This window comes from Bison bison, unplaced genomic scaffold (assembly GCF_000754665.1).
Source record: "Bison bison bison isolate TAMUID 2011002044 unplaced genomic scaffold, Bison_UMD1.0 scf7180017864379, whole genome shotgun sequence".
Classification (NCBI taxonomy): Eukaryota; Metazoa; Chordata; class Mammalia; order Artiodactyla; family Bovidae; genus Bison; species Bison bison.
Window position 1 is genome coordinate 2402154 of NW_011494951.1, and position 16580 is coordinate 2418733.

Consider the following 16580-nt stretch of genomic DNA (forward strand, 5'->3'; position numbering starts at 1 on the left):
GACCACAGGGCTTCTCACGCGGGGACACGCAGGCCCGGGGAAGTCCGCGGTGACCGCGCTGCCGTCGGGCGGGAAGCGGGGGAGGCCCGGGCGGCTGAGGACGGGAGCGGCCTCTCACTATGTGTCTTTGCGGGCAGCTGTGCTATGACTATAAGTTTGACTTTGAGGACGACCAGCACAAGATCCCCTGTCACTGCGGAGCCGTGAATTGCCGCAAGTGGATGAACTGACGCGACCCCGCGCCTCGGAGGGCGGCTCGTCCCTGGGAGCAGCGAGTCCACGCACCGTTGGCATTTCGCAGACAGAAGAGAGGTTTTTGTTTCTGTTTTATGACTTTTTTGAAACCTAGCTCCTGGGAGTCCTGATTTCCTCGGTCCTTGAGTTAAGTTAGGAGCACCAGGAGGAAGCCGACCGAGGCCCCCTGACCCGAGCTGCCGAGGTCGAAGATTTGCAGAATGGTCCAGCACTTTTTTGTTTTCTTTCTTTCTTTCTTTCTTTCTGTGGGCGGGTTTTGTTTCCTCTTGTTTCTTTAGTCTCACTAAGGAGAAACTTTTACTGGGGCAAAGAGCCGACGGCTGCCCTGCCCCAGGGCGGGGCCTTCCTATGAATGTAAGACTGAGATCACCAGCGAGAGGGAGATGTCCAAAGTGCTGGCCACGGCCTTATCTGAGGAAGGGGCAGGCCCTCTGACTTAGGAGTTTTTTAAAACTAAAGTAGACACCACTGAACAAGGAATGTACTGAGATGACTTCCTTAGGAATAGAGCTAAGGGACAATAACTTGCACTAAATACATTTAAATACTTGATTCCATGAGTCAGTTTATGTAGTTTTTGATTTCTGTAAAATAAGAGAAACTTTTTGTATTTATTATTGAATAAGTGAATGAAGCTATTTTTAAATAAAAGTTAGAAGAAAGCCAAGCTGCTGCTGTTACCTGCAAAACTAACAAACCCTGTTACTTTGTACAAACATGTAAATATTTTGAGAAAAAAATACAGTATAAAAATAGTTATTGACCAAATGCTACCAGGCTCTGCAGCAGCTCGGGTGCTTATAAAATGTTCATAGGGATGTTACAATATAATTTTGTTATTAAATATGCCATTATAATTATGTAATAACCAAAATTTCCACCTAGAGTGTTTGGGGCTTTTTGGAAACTACAATCTATTAGTACTTGTTTTATACACCTTACTTCTGATAGAACGGAGTGTATGCTATGACTACAACTTTTATAGCTGTTTTGGTAACTTAAACTAATTTTTTCACATTATATTGTTGCATCCCTACTTCTTCAGTCAGGTTTTTTGTGCTTTTACAATTTGTGATAACTGTGAATAACTGCTTAAAAACAACCCCAAATGGAAGCTGAATTTTTCTTCAGCAAAAGTAGTTTTGATTAGAACTTTGTTTCAAGCCACACACAAAACAAAAATCATGTAAGCATACTAGGATCATGTAGCAGGAACTCAAATTTAACTCTCTAGCTTATTTAACACAAAAATTTGAAAAAAAAAAAAAAAAAAGGAGAGATGTGACTGCTTGCAACTGCAGGACCCCGGCAGTAGGGTTTCGGAAGATGTAATTTTAAGATGTGTTCGTATGAACTGTTTGTTTACATTTCTTTAATTAAAACACACACACACACGGTTTTGTGTTTGCTTGTAGAAACTTAATCAGCATTTTGAACCAGGTTAGCTTTTTATTTTGTACTTAAAATTCTGGTACTGACACTTCACAGGCTGAGTGTAAAATGAAGTTTTTGTGTGCACAATTCAAGTGGACTGTAAGCTGTTGGTATATCCAGTGACGCAGTTCTGAACTTGTAATGTATATGGCATGATGTATTTTTATCTTACAGAATAAATCAATTGTATATATTTTTCTCTTGATAAATAGCTGTATGAAATTTGTTTCTTGAATATTTTTCTTCTCTTGTACAATATCCTGACATCCCACCAGTATTTGTCCTCCGGGTTTTTGTTTTGTTTTCTGTTCTGTATAATAGTATCTAATGTTGGCAAAAATTGAATTTTTTGAAGTATACAGAGTGTTATGGGTTTTGGAATTTGTGGACACAGATTTAGAAGATCACCATTTACAAATAAAATATTTTACATCTATTTAAGCTGCCTGAGTCTCTGTTAGCGTTCCGGTCTCAACTCAGAAACCGATGAGCGTTTGAACTAAACCAACAGGCTGGTCTGCCCTTTCTGAGTGAGTGGCCTGTGGATGTAGTCAACTTGCTTCTCTCTCTTTTTAGATGTAAGTTCATAACTCAGGCCAAACAGACTCTTTCTGTGGTTGGGTAAAGAAGGGTAACTGGTTTCTTTTTAGGATGTTTTCAAGGCCAAAGTGAAAAATCTTCCTGGTGTTTCATTCCCTTGTTTAAAGTCTGTTTTTATTGTTAAATTCAGTCCTCTGATTTATTTTTGGAAGCAGCTCTTCCAGACTTGCTGTGTGTAGAGACTTTATTTCTCCTATTGCGTATATTTCAGATTTAACTCAAAGGAGTTGCTAAGAATTAAACTGCCTAGAATCCCACTCAATTTATACACCAGCTTGTGCTTCGTGAACAGCCGAAAACAGCTTCTACACCGCGCGCTGTTACAGCAGGTCTCCAGGCATCCGTCATCTGACTGGTCGGCGTTTGCTGCTCGTCGGAAGCCGCCCGCGTCTGCGAAGCTGTCCGTCGGGACGGGCCTGGACAAGCCGGCGTCCGGCAGGGCTGGGAGGCCCTTCTTGGGCAGCCATTTCTCCTCGGATCCCACCCCACCTCTCACCACCCAGCAGGCAAGGAGGGAGACCTGGCGTCGCCGCCCGGCCGGCAAGCAGGGCGGTTCCGGCCGCCAGCGCCTCTGACCTGCGTGAACCTGGCCGCTTTCTCTGGGCCCCTCTGGTGACTGTGTCTTTCCAGGTCTAGAAATCCTCATTGGGTTTCAGAATTCATGCGTTAATGCTGTGTTGGGTTATGTTGCGCTATTTTAAAAACTTTGTTTATTCTGGTGGCAGTTTACTGATGCACTTCGGTTCATTTTGAAGCTCGTTCTGGAAGCGTCCTGAGAAGGAATCTGACCTGAGGGGGCACACGGGTGCCCTGGGTGTTGGGTGAGGGGCCTGCCTTGGCCTGTTGAGGTCACAGCTTCCCACAGTTAGTCTCTCCTTGGAATGTGTTCTAGGCTCATTCTCGGGGGGTCACACTTCGCCGTGGACAGATGGACAGAGCCAGACTCAGAGACTCGTCTGCACGTTTCTGGACCCTCTTTCTCGGTGGCTCCTTCCTGCCCCACATTCCGTTCTGCAAATTCCAGTCCGTATGCCCCCCAGCTCGCTCTCCCACTACAAGAGCACACTATGCTTCCAGTCGATCCCTGTTCCCGATTAGGGATCTACCCAGAGGCTTCCTCCTGTTTCCTGTCCCATGTGTGGGTAACACACAGGCCTCTCAGCGGTTGGCTTGTCCGGAGTTGACCTTGTCACCTAGGTACGTCATGGCCATTGCCTGCTCTGAACGGATGTGGGGGTCTGCTGGGCGGAACCCCAAAGCTGCACCACGGTACCTTCTCTGTTTCCTCAGAACCCGTCACATCAGTCTTTCTGTTTGTTTTAACCATTTTAATGGTATCTGACTGGTTTTAACCTGTATTCTGTATTTCCCTGATAACCGTCTGTGACATTTAACCTTTTTCATACGCGGAACCATTTTATGCATCGTTCCTTAAGAGTCTGTGAGTATTCTGTCCATTTTGAAAATCGGTTTAAATTTTTATCTTTAGCAGCACTGGGTCTGTGTGGCCGTGTGTCGGCTGCTCTCTGGTTGCCATTGTCCACTCACAGTGGGCGGGCTTCCCACCGTGGTCACCTCTCCAGTTGCGGAGCTCGGTCTCATAACTGCTGCACACGCTCAGCTGCTCCGGGGTGCGTGGGATCCTCCAGGCCCAGGGCTTGAACCTGTGTCCCCTGCATTGGCAGGCAGAGGCGTCTCAAGCACTGACCCACCAAGGACATCCCTTAAATTGAGTTTTAAGCACTTCATACAATCCGGGTACAAGTCTGTGGTGTATAGACTTCTTCCTCAATGCTGTCTTCATCAGAAGATTTTAATTTTAATAAAGTCATTCATTGATCTTTGATGACTGCTTTGAAATGAGTAAAGAAATCTTTGCCTCTCCTATATGAAGAGGTATTTGTCATTTTTCTCTAAAAGCTTTATAGTTTTATTTAGATCTATGACCACGTTGAAATAAATTTTGTGTATAAGATAGGAGTCAAGGTTCATTTTTATCTGTAGGAACAGAAAATTATTTCTAGCACCATTTTTATAAAGATCCTTCACTATCTCTGGAGTTTGCTCAAACTCATGTCCATTTATTTAGGTTTTCTTTAATTTCTCTTAGCAATGTTTTGTATTTCTCACTGTACAAATCTTATTTTCATATTTTTGATGCTATTGTAAATTAGTTACAATCCCAATTTTTATTTTGAACTGTTGCTATAATGTGCTCAGTTGCTTCAGTTGAGTCTCTCTTCGACCCCATGGACTGTAGTCCACCAGGCTCCTCTGTCCGTGGGATTCTCCAGGGACGAGTACTGGGGTGGGTTGCCATTTCCTCCTCCAGGGGATCTTCCCAGCAGAGGGATCGAACCCAGGTCTGCCTTCACCTCCTGCACTGCGGGCGGATTCTTCACCACCTGAGCCACCTGGGGAGCTGTATCAAGGCACAACGCACTGTTTTCACATGTTTGTGTTTCTTGGCTGCGCAGCTTGCGGACGTAGTTCTCTGACTGGGAGTTGAACTTGGGCCCTTGGCAGCGAGAGTCCCAACCACCGGAGCCCCAGGGAGTTCCCACAATTCATTTCTGTGTTGACGTTTTGTCTTGTGGTCCTGATAAACTCCTTTGGGTGCCTGTGCTGCAACTGATGCACCCACCCCGACACATCATTCTCGCCCACGTGCGTAGCTGACGTGACACTTGACGCTTGCTTTTACTTTGTGGGTTCTGACTGCGTGTGACGTGTGTCCACCTGCGTGAAAGGCTCCTCCACAGCAGTACCTGCCCTGCCTGAAGAGTCCTGTGCCCTGCCCGTATCTTTCTCCGCATCCTCCCTGGCAACGAGCGATGTATTACTGTCTCCGTGGTTCTCCCTTTTCCAGAATGTCCTGGAGGTGGAATCATACAGTATGTAGGCTTTGCAGGTGGCTTCTTTCACTAAGTAACGTACATTAAAGATTTCTCCAGTTTTTTTGTGATTGGATGGCTTATTTCTTCTTAGCGCTAAATACTCCATTGTCTAGATGGAGTGGTTTACCCGTTCGCCTACAGAAGGACATCATAGTTGCTTCCAGATTTTGGCGATTACAAATGAAACTGCTGTAAACATCTTGTGTGCAGGCTTTTGATCGTATGATGCGTTTAGCTCTGCAAGAAACTGCCAAACTGTTTTCCCAAGTGGCTACCCTTTTGCATTCCCAGCAGCAGTGAAGGAGAGTTCCCACTGCTTATCTGTTTTTAACATCTGCAGAATCTCTAGTGATGCTGCCACTTAGTATTGATGTTGGTAATTTCTTAATAGACAATTTATCAATAATCTTATCCAGCTTTGGTTTCATTAACTTTGTGTTTTCTCTTTCATGTCTGTCTAGTATGTCTTCCTTGCTTTTCTAACTTTTTCTACTTTAAGGTGGAAGCTTGTCATTAATTTTAAACCTTTATCCTTTTCTAATACAACTCAGTTCTGTAAACTTCCCATGTAGTGAGTGAGCTACATCCTGTAGTCTTTGATGTGTTTTCATTTTCAGGCAGCTGAAAATAGCCTTTTGGTTTCTTTGGGGACCCACAGAGTATTGGGAAATAAGTTCTTGGTTGATCTTCCAGGTATCCACCCATCTATCTGGCTAATTTCTGTTGTTACTGATTGCTACTATAATTTGCACGAGTTGAATTTATATAAATTTACTGATTTCTTTAACGTGCTGGAATGTGATCTCTGTGGGTAAATATTCTATGTGCACTTGAGTAGGATGCGTGTTCTCTGTCAAGCTGGTTAATAGTGTTGTGCATTTTAGGTTTTCTTTGTCCTCCTGTTCCATCCACTTGTTTGGTGACACAGTTGAAGTTGTGTTGTTAGGTTTATAGATGCTTGAGATTATAAAAGGGGTATTATCTCCAGGGGTATTCTTTGCTCTGAAATCTCCTTTGTCTAATATTAACTTAGCTACTCTGGCTATCTCCCAGTGGGTGTCAACATCCATATATCTCCCATCCTTTAACACTTGCATCATCATCTTTACAGTGAGTTTCTTACAGGCAGCGTATAGTTGAATCTTATATTTTTATCCTTCTAACTGGGCACACTGACCCATTTACATAGCTAGTGCCAGCCTGTTGGTGGGAGAGCAAGGTCCTCAGGTTTGCTTCCAGGGCCCAGGGGTCCCAGAACTGGTATCAGATTGCTAGTGGCTGGTCCGCAGGCTGCGGGGCTGTGGTTTTCTCTTGGCCAGTGGATGAGGCGCGTCCTGAAGCTCGAGCGGGTCTGCTGCCTGTGTGCTGGTGTGTGGGGCCAAGCCCTGGGGGTCTGAAGGCACCTTGTCTTAGGTGAGTGGGTGCCCGGTTAGATGTCTGGTCAGAGATGTGCCTGCAGGTTGCTGGGCCAGCGGGAGAATTCCAAACTGGTGTTCACCAGCACACCCAGGATAGAACAAGCTCCCGGAAATGGATGCACCAGGGTCTGTCCCCAGGATGCCTCCTGCCTCTTTCTTTGGGAACTCTGCAAGAGCAGTAGGTAGGTCTGTCTGCCCCAGGCTCCTTTGCAATTAACTGCTTCTGCCCTGGGTCCCAGAGTGTGTGCAACGGTGTGAGCGTCCTCTCGGGTGCAGTCTCTACTTCCCACGGCTCTCTGTGACTCCTGGAAGTAAACTGGACTTGTCTTCCTGGTGCAAGACCCCAGGGCTGGGGCGCAGCGTGGGGTTAGGACCCCGCATTGTAATCACTCTCCTGTCTGTGGGTCACACGCCTGGGGGATGGGACTGGACTAGGCGGCGACTCCGTCCTACCTGTGTTGTTGTGTGGACGGAGAGGGTCTTTTCTCATGATAGGTTCTGGTCTTTTTCATCAATGGTTTTCCTGCAAATAGTTGTGATTTTGGTGTGCCCATGAGAGGAGGCAAGCTTAGGGTCTTTCTGCTTCGCCATCCTGACCACTCACTCTCCTCTTAGCTGCTCCAAGATGTCATAGGGGCTGGGCTTGGTTTTCAAGACTTTGGTGAGGCCACACAGGCACAATCCGGGCTCAGGAGGACCCGTTTATATCTAATCAAATTATATTTAATGTGATTATTGATTCTGACCTTTGAAGTAATTGTTCAGTGTGTGTGTATACACGTATTATCCTGTAACACGTTTCAAATTTGGTGCTTCAACATAAAAATTCCCCCTGAGATTATCTCCTGAGATGCACTTTTAGTGAAAAAACTTTTATATTTGGATATGTATGGTATATACAGATGATTCCTAAATTCATACCTCTGAGATATATCTTGTGAAATCCTGATCTATTTTAACAACTCTACCTGGGTGTTTCACAGGCAACTTGGAGGCTGAAGGTATGTGAATCTGAATACTTACAACTCACATGGTTCAAGCTAAGAAACAAACACCCCTGAGGTTACTTAGGGCTGGGACCTACCTCACTTACTGGTCCATCAGCCAAACCTCAGTGAGCTTCTTACCACGTATCACACACACAGAGCAAAGGCTCCAATATGAGACGAAAAAAGGAGCAGACAAAGAATCCCAGGGTGAATACTCAAAAGGATCCTTTAATGTAAATGTGGACAGTACCATATTCATTAAAATAATTTATAATATTAACTGCCTCTTAAATATAATCTTATAAATGAATGCCTTCTGAAGTTAAAAGTAATGTGGATTCAGTATATTTAAAATTATTCACAACATGGTAGTAAAAATGTAAAAATTAACCATCACCTATGAAATCTAAGAAGGGAAATCACGACAAGTTCCTGATCAAATAAATCTGAGCAGACACATCAATCTCCTGGGCTTTATCCTTCTACACAAACCTGACTCTCGAGTTAACACTGCATTCTGGTTTCCTACCATAAGGAGGAAATTCCTTAACAGCAGTCCAGAAATGACTTCAGCCTCTTGGGGAAGCATACTTCTTCAGCTTCGTGGTGAGAATAAGCACGACAGTCACTGTTCGTCCACCTTAAGATTCCAAATGCCACTGCTGTGAGGGGGAGCCATCACAGATCGCCATGGCAACAGAGCCTTTGCGACTCAGCGGATCGACTGCTCGCAGGCACTGGCCCACTGATACCTGGTACAGCCTGTTATTCCTCTGAAAATAAAGCGGAGAAAAACCACCACCAATTACTTGTGTTAAAAAAACTTACTGCCAGAATATGGTAAAGAGGAAGCAAAAATCTCGATGGGATGTGGAACAGAAGATGACTTGTGGGCTGCTGCACACTCAGAACCACCATCTGCAAGCTAGACCATGACCCCTCACGCCTCCCGTCACCATCAGGCAAGTTCCTCACCCCAAAGGTCCACTGCTGGGATCCTCCAGACCCGTGGCACTTCATGAGCCGTGGGGGGTCAGAGGAGCGAGTTTCTGACATATCCAGACAAAGGAGATTATTTAAGACTAACTCATGTTCTTCATTATAAATCCAAACCTAAGGAAGAAAAAAAAAATGTTAAAACCTCAAATTTTCCTTTAGGTTCTGAAATTCAGATTGCACGACCCTTCGCACATTTCGTGTGGGAGTGGACTGACTGAAGATCCCAGCGTTCTACACCACTTCAACTCTCGGTCTGCGTAAGGACTGCGGGAGCCCGGCGCGGCTGCTGGGTTGCCCTGTGTACACGAAGACTCAGGGCTTTTATTACGAGGTCCACATTCCTCATCACATCGGCCTAGAATGTTATACTCGAATCCCGGGGCCCGGTTTCACTGATGATCTTTATGGTCTCAGTTTTTTAAGGCAAAACAAAGGCCTGGATGTGGCTGAAGTGGATAAGTGCAATGAGTACTTTTTCTCCAACATGCAGCATCGGTAAATCTAAAAGGAAAACATTTTCTCCTACCCTCCGAGTATCGCTGCTTTTTCACATGGGTCCAAGACGTGTGTGCTGAGTCTGTTACCATGGGGAGAGGGCCCCCCATCACTGCTGCTACGATAGAACATCGCCTGACAAAGGAGCCACCGGCCCACGTGTGGCTGATGAGAACTGGAAATGGACGGTTAAAATGTTCAGTTTAAATTTCAACAGCCACACGTGGCTAGGGTGTTTAGTACAATTCTGTGCAGTCCCAGCATAGTGTGGACACCTCCTCAAACGTCCTCACGTTTCTCTGGAATGAATTTCAGTCATCTCATCCTCACTACAGTTCACTTCCCCGTCCACAATACGGACAGCTCTCGCACCCAGATGTGGCACAAAGTCTTTTTCAACCGTGTTTTCCAGTATGTTGACATCTTAGTGTGCATGGACTCTAGAAATACGCTGTTATGAAACTGCATGCTTTGAAATCTATCCAAAAGAGGCCCAGGTGTTCTTTCCATTCCTGAACAACCCCGTCCGCCACTCAGAGTCACCGAAAGGACACACACAGTGTGAGAATAAATTATGTGAATGACAGGAATTGACATTTTGTTGTGGTTCTCTCTGAACTACTAAAAATGAGGAAAACTCAATTCCACAGAAAACTTGAAAGGTGTACTTCCTTTGCCATTTCTAATAAATCCATATGGCTTTCAATTTATATACTTCAAATTCATTCTGTGTAACTGAGAAGAATGCTCTAAACAAAACAAAATACTACAGGAGACAACAAATTAATGATCTCTAAAATCATTCCCAATCTAAACAATTGAAGTTCAGCAAGCAGTGTTTGAGAAAGTTCGACAGCCCCATGTAAATCAAAGAAGTTACACCATACGCAAAAATACTCAAAATGGCTAAAAGACTTAAAATGTAAGACATGACACCATCCAACTCCTAGAAGAGAACATAGGCAAAACACTCTGACATTTTAATTGTACCAGTGTTTTCTTAGGTCAGCCTTCCAAAGTAAAAGAAAGAAAAGCAAACATAAACAAATGGGACCTACCCAAACCTACAAAGTCTACACAGCAAAGGAAACCATAAGCGAAATGAAACGACAGCCTACGTATGGGCTGGGAGAAGACACTCACAGATGATGCAGCCAATGACTTAATTTCCAAAATACAAAAATAGTTAATACGACTTAACAGCAGCAACAAACCACCCAATCAAAAAATGGGCAGAAGACTAAAGAAGACATACAGATGGCCAACAGGCACAGGAGAAGGTACTCAACACTGCTCATTATTAGAAAAAACCACAAATCAAAACTACAATGAGCTACCACCACACAATGGTCAGAAAGGCCATCATTAAAAGCGTACAAACACCGTGCTGGAGAGGGTGTGGAGAAAAAGGAATGCTCCTGTATTGCTGATGGGAAAGTAAACTGGTGCAGCAACAGAATGGAGGGTCCTCAAAAAACTAACCATAGAGTCGCCACATGCCCCAGCAGTCCCACTCCTGGGCACATATTTGGACAAAACTAATTCAAACAGAGCCGTGCACCCCTATGCTCAGAGCAGCACTGTTCACAGTAGCCAAGACATGGAGCAACCCAAATGTCCATCAAGAGATGGACGGATAAGGATGACGTGGATATAATAGGATACTACTACTCAGCCCTAAGAATGAAATAAGGCCATTTGCAGCAACGTGGACAGACCTAGAGGTTATCCTACTAAGTGAAGGCAGGCAGAGAAAACTACTGGACAGTGTCACTATATGTAGAATCTATCTACGGCACTCATGAACGTGTCTGTGAAGCAGAAACAGACCCACAGAGAACACACGTGTTGCCAGGCGGGGAGAGGAATGGACTGAGACTTGGGGATTAACAGATGCAAGCTATTAAGATACAACATGGTCCTACCGTACAGCTCGGGGAACTCTATTCAACATCATGTGATAACCATAATGGAGAAGAGTGTGAAGACTTATGTATAATATGTATGTATTCCACTTTCCTGGGTGGAAATTAACATCATAAATCAACTATGCCTCATTAAAATAAAAACAAACCCAAAACGACAGAAGGAAAGTCAGAGTAAAACCTTGATGTTTGTTCCCCCCGCCCCACCCTCAAGAGTGACCGCAGGCACTCCCCTGAAGGACCCCGCCGAGGGCATCACGCACCTGGTTTGGGTCGCTGTAGTCACACGCCTTCAGCACTACGAGGCCCCCCTTCTCACTCGGGCGGCCCTGGGCCACCAGACACTTGTTGGTCTGAAGGTGATAGAGCTGGAAAAGAAGAGACTGCTCCTAACAACGTGGTACGTATGGATGAACAGAGAGGAAACATGAAAATACTATTTCAAAGGTACGGATTTGCAAGGTCCTAAAAAGAGAAGCATTTTTTATTACTGAATTCTGGCTTCAGCACATAGGATCATCACAACAGAGACTTCAAGGTTGTAGGCAATTTTAACAACAGACGCAGGTGGTGTCAAGTAGAAATTCCACCTAAAGATACAAGATTGCTCATCTGTTCCAGGGGAGGAAGGAAATCAAATTTACCATCTCTGCACTAAAGACAACACTGGGTGAACAGAAACAAGAAGTGGAAACAGCCAGTACCTGGTTCAGTCAACACACACACCTGAGTGCAGATAAATACAGACTGTAAGCGCCACAGGAACTGCAAAGATTTACATCAGAGAGCGTCTCGTCCAGGCAAAGTGGTCAGTGCTTGCTTGCTTAGTTGCTCAGCCGTGTTCAACTCTTTGCGACCCCATGGACTGTAGCCCACCAGGCTCCTCTGTCCATGGGATTCTCCAGACAAGAATACCGGAGTGGGTTGCCATGCCCTTCTCCAGGGGATCTTCCTGACCCAGGGATTGAACCAGGGTCCTCCCGCATTGCAGGCGGATTCTTAACCGGCTGAGCTAGCAGGGAAGCCCAAAGTGATCAGTTTGAAGGTTAAATGTGATTACATACGCAAGGCAGTAACAACAGGGATTTCAACTATATGGTATGCACCCATTTTTACTTAAAGGGAAAGTACATGGTAATAAACATCTCAATGACTTTTATAAGGTAGAGAACAAAAGAGGAGAAAGCTCCAGGCTTCATTCCAGCCACTGAAGAGCTGCTGCCACTGAAAGAGCCAGGACACGGGGCGTGCAGTCTGCCGTCGCGCCACACCGGAACCCGAGCCACCAGTTCTCCCTTCCCGTCCGAAGCGGCCCCATTTCCCCTTTCAGGTTCCTTTCTGGGCTCTGCCAGATGCATTTTACACTCACGTACAATGTCTTTGTGTCTTCACATTTATAACCTCTTGGAAGCTAGCCCATAGCTTAGAGAATGTGCTGTGTTTTCTCTAAAACTGGCAGGTAAGGGATCTTAATATAAACAACAAAGATACTAAATATACCTGAATAGAGGAAATTCTCTTAAAAAATACGTAATGAAAAGCAAGCTAAGGCCTATCCTTAAATATTCTATGAAGTATACAACGTTGTTTATTTTTTTAGACAACATTTACTGAAACACTGGGATAGAATCACTTTCTTACCCTTCCGCGCTGCAGGACTTTGGGGCGTTTTGGCCCCCTGTTGATAAAAATGGGTTGCTGGGGTTTGACATTGGGCCCAGATATCTGCATCTCCGGGTAAATGTTATCCAAATACCATTTAAATGATTTACAATCCAGCTTCTTCCTCAATTCAACACGCTCACTGATGTTTCCATAATTTCTGGTTCTCAGATCAGGTCTTAAAGAAAAATACTGCTCCTGAATTTTAAAAAAAAAAAAAAAAAAAGTAAGTGAACGGGTTTTTTGGTCACCTCAGTAAAGTCATTAGAGAGGAAGCGGAGAGGAAGCAGGGGCTGAGGAGGAACCCGAGCAGCAGCAGAGGAGGAGCCTGGCTCTGCAGGAGTCACAAGAGCTCAGAGAGGGGAGCCGGGCGTCCTCCGACACTGGCTCATTACCTCTCACAGACGAGACACTTGGCAAAGTTAAAAAGGAGTCAGAATAAAAAAACCGAGTGAAAGCCTGGGTAGAGAAAGGAGACCAGGAGAAAAGCAGCCGGTGCCCCGTCCCCAGGTGAGCGGCTCGTCTGCGGCCTCTCGAGGCCGGGCCTCACCTTGTACTCATCCAGCCACACGTGCGCCAGCCGCAGCGAGTTGTGCGTCATGGTGTCCTGGCCCTCGGGGGACCCATACGGCCGCCTTTTCCGGAAAATGTGTCCAACTCTAGAGCAAGGGATGATGAACAGCTTACCCCCACACATCCAGATCTGGTCGGAAGCAGAACACGTGTTAATAGTGCCCACAGCACTGCGGGGTCAGCACACGGCTTTCATGAGATTAACCTCTGTTACAGGTGTCTGAGACCCTGCAAGGGGTCTTAGCAGAATAAAGTCAAAGCCGTATTTTAAAATTATCTGTCTTTATTAATAAAAAGAAACAAAACCCTAAAACACTGTGACATTCTTTTACTCTCCTGCGTCTAAAACTGTCTTCCCAGACATGATGTTTTGACAGAACAAGGAAGCTGACCTTCAGGACTTAGGGATGAAGAATGCTAATCAGTCCTCTAAGCTCAGTTTCACACGTACTTTCTCATAAAATACACATATTTTTAGAAAAATATTATTTTATAAAAAATACAGAGTGAGAGTCAGAAGATCTTAGTTCTGGTCTAAATTTTGCCCTTGACTGAGTCACTTTAGTTATTTTAATTTTTATGAGATTCAGTTACCTTATCTACAAAGACTAATAATATCTGTTACAGCTCTCAAATTGTAAAGATTATGTAAGAAAAACTGGGATCAATACATTTGCAAAGATACAAAACAACATACACAAGGTATTACAGTATCTGAACGGGGATCCCGTGACATACCAGGAGATGGGAACGAGAGCGAGAAATCTGCACTCTGTCCCTTGCCCTCTTTCCACCTTTTCCAAAGCTTGTGTCCTAACCACTAGCACAGCTCCCTGAGCCACAGATCCCACCCACGACCGTCATCTTTCCAGCCTCAGCAATGAGCGAAGAGATTGTGAAAGGTGAATTTCTTCTGTAGGTTGGAGTAATCTGTGTATACAAAGGATTCAGTAGTCTATGCAGGGGGCAAATATAATTTATCATATCATCTGGGCTACTCCTGAAAGTAAAGGGGAGCTATTAATAAAACTTCTCCAGGAGACAGGTGTAAACAAGGGTGACCTCGAGCAGTCAGGAAAATGTGATGACCAGAACCGTATACATATCCTCGGTCATCAAATAAGATTAATGGACAAAGGAAAAACAAAACTCTAGAGTCAATGCTCACAAAGACCTCTAAATTTATACCACCTATCACTTTAAAATTCTTGTAAAATAAATATAAGGCTTCTCAGAGGCTTTTGCTATTTTGAATGGTATTATCTATATCATAAATTATGGTGAAATAGAGAATTTACAGAAAATATGGGATCACAGATGAAAATTACATTTCACTGCACAGTTAATTAACATACAAAAAAAAATTTACCCGAAATGATATTTCTAAATTTTCTCCTCCCCAGATATCCATGCCACTGTCATACTGTCCAAGTTCATTGAAATAGTTTCTGTTCATGGCAAACAATCCTCCAGCCATTGTAGGTGACCTAGAAAGGGAAGACAGTTACTGTACCAATTCTATAGTCAATTATCTACTTGTTTTTTCAAAAAATGCGGTACAGTTTTAGAACATTACTAATAAAAAGTCATGTCACCAACTCAATGAACTTGAGTTTGAGCAAGCTCCCGGAGAAGGTGAAGACAGGGAAGCCTGGTGGGGTGCAGTCCATGGGGTCACAAAGAGTCAGCCATAACTGAGTGACTGAACAACAGCAACAATAAAAACTAGATGAACTATTCTGAAATGTTTAATTTATGAGGGAATGAGCTGCGCTGCCTCGTCAAGTTTTCTAGATCGTGATAGCCGGCAAGTAAAGGCTACTTTTCTAAGCATCACAAGTCCTTTCTTTTTTTTCTTATGACTATGGTTGACAGGAATCCACCTGAACTGTTTAACTTCTGTTGACAGGCCCAGAGCCCCTGGGATAAAAACTGGGCTCCAGGGCCCGACAAGGAGAGACCCGACAAACGCCACACTTTGACCTGGACGCAAATGTGGTAGGCCAGTGGTGCGCAAGCCGACGCTTCACTAAGTGTGGAGACATTTTCAGCTGTCACAGCTCAGGGGGAGGGGTGCTGCTAAATACCCTGAGATGCACTAGAGAGCCCCCCATCCCTGCCCCCCCACCTCCAGAAAGAACCATCTGGCCCTGAAGGTCAATCCTGCCACAGCAGAGAAACCCTGTTTGTGAGAACCTGATGCAGACTGGCTCCCACAGAGACTCCAGCCTGGATTTCAGTCTCACTTCCTGGAACTGTGCACCAGGAGTCACGGGGTCTAGTCCTGAGCTGCTTCTCAGAGAGACGCAATATTCTCTGCAGGAGAAGACGCTGCCTGTGTATGAATGTGTTTCTATCATTTTTCATATACAATGTCTGCCATTAGAAATAAACAAGCAAACTAACAAATAACCAGGCAATCAAGAAGATAAATCACACGAAAGTAAAAAAGAGAAACGATCTAAAACAGAAACACAGGGGCAGGGGTTTCAGACAACAGAGTTCTATCAGGCAGAGACTAACAACTGCTCAGTATGTTCAAGCATAAAAGACAAGACTGAGAATTTGGCAGATAATTAGATGCTATCAATAAACCAAATTTATGCATATCTGAAAAACACTCTGACAATGACAGGAAAAAAATGTAAGCAGCCGATGAAAAGATATTGCCTTCAAAAGAAACAAAAATAAGACAGTTGTTGACATCTCACCAGAAACAGTAAAAGCCAGAAAGTTCTTGAACAATACCTTCAAAGCCCTAAGAATGCATCTGCCAATCTAGAACTGAATATCAAGTAGAATTATTTTGCAAAATAATGATGAAACAAAGACATCTTCAGAAAAGGAGGAGTAATCGCACCTGAAGTTTCAGCAAAAACAGACACAAAATGTGTCCTTGGGTCAGAATGGAAACAGACCCTAGGGGGGAGCTTGCAGACGCAGAAAGGATAAGAGGGGACTATACAGCTAAACCTGAATGAGTAACGCCTGCACAAAAAGTGGCCTGTGGGGTTAAACACACACACCCATATTCAACACAATCTGAGGTGGGTAACTGGGGTAGGAGGAACATTGTGAGATCCTTGCTCTGTCTGGAGAAAGTACCAGTTTATATTACACTTTGATAAGTCATGGATGAAGGTTATATTCTCTAATTACCCACTAAGAACAGAACATGAGAATATATATAATGTCTAATAATGGGTGGCCGTTGGGAACAGAATAATAAATCGGAATTCAGACCAAAAGGGCAAAGAGAAAAGAATACAGAACAATTCTAAACTGTCATGCATCTATTAACATGGCCTCAAAATACATGAAGAAAATATATAA

General features: G+C 44.3%; 2 protein-coding genes across 11 annotated transcripts in view; one reads left to right on the forward strand and one right to left on the reverse strand.

The window, feature by feature from the left end:
* Positions 1-2125, forward strand: part of KMT2C (lysine (K)-specific methyltransferase 2C) — a 179156-nt gene extending 177031 nt beyond the window's left edge. Inside the window, exon 61 of the mRNA XM_010857354.1 lies at positions 138-2125. Coding sequence (XP_010855656.1) covers positions 138-230 — 93 coding nt within the window. The 3' untranslated portion in view covers positions 231-2125. The remainder of the gene's footprint in view (positions 1-137) is intronic.
* A 5668-nt stretch (positions 2126-7793) lies between these two features.
* The window catches only part of GALNT11 (polypeptide N-acetylgalactosaminyltransferase 11), a 52317-nt gene continuing 43530 nt past the window's right edge, over positions 7794-16580 (reverse strand). For all 10 annotated transcript variants that reach the window (XM_010857227.1, XM_010857230.1, XM_010857226.1 and 7 more), the window contains 6 exons: positions 14617-14734; positions 13225-13377; positions 12654-12872; positions 11276-11380; positions 8569-8706; positions 7794-8366 (listed from right to left, as the gene is read on the reverse strand). In XM_010857227.1, the coding sequence (XP_010855529.1) occupies positions 8235-8366; positions 8569-8706; positions 11276-11380; positions 12654-12872; positions 13225-13377; positions 14617-14734 (865 nt within the window). In that variant the 3' untranslated portion in view covers positions 7794-8234. The remainder of the gene's footprint in view (positions 8367-8568; positions 8707-11275; positions 11381-12653; positions 12873-13224; positions 13378-14616; positions 14735-16580) is intronic.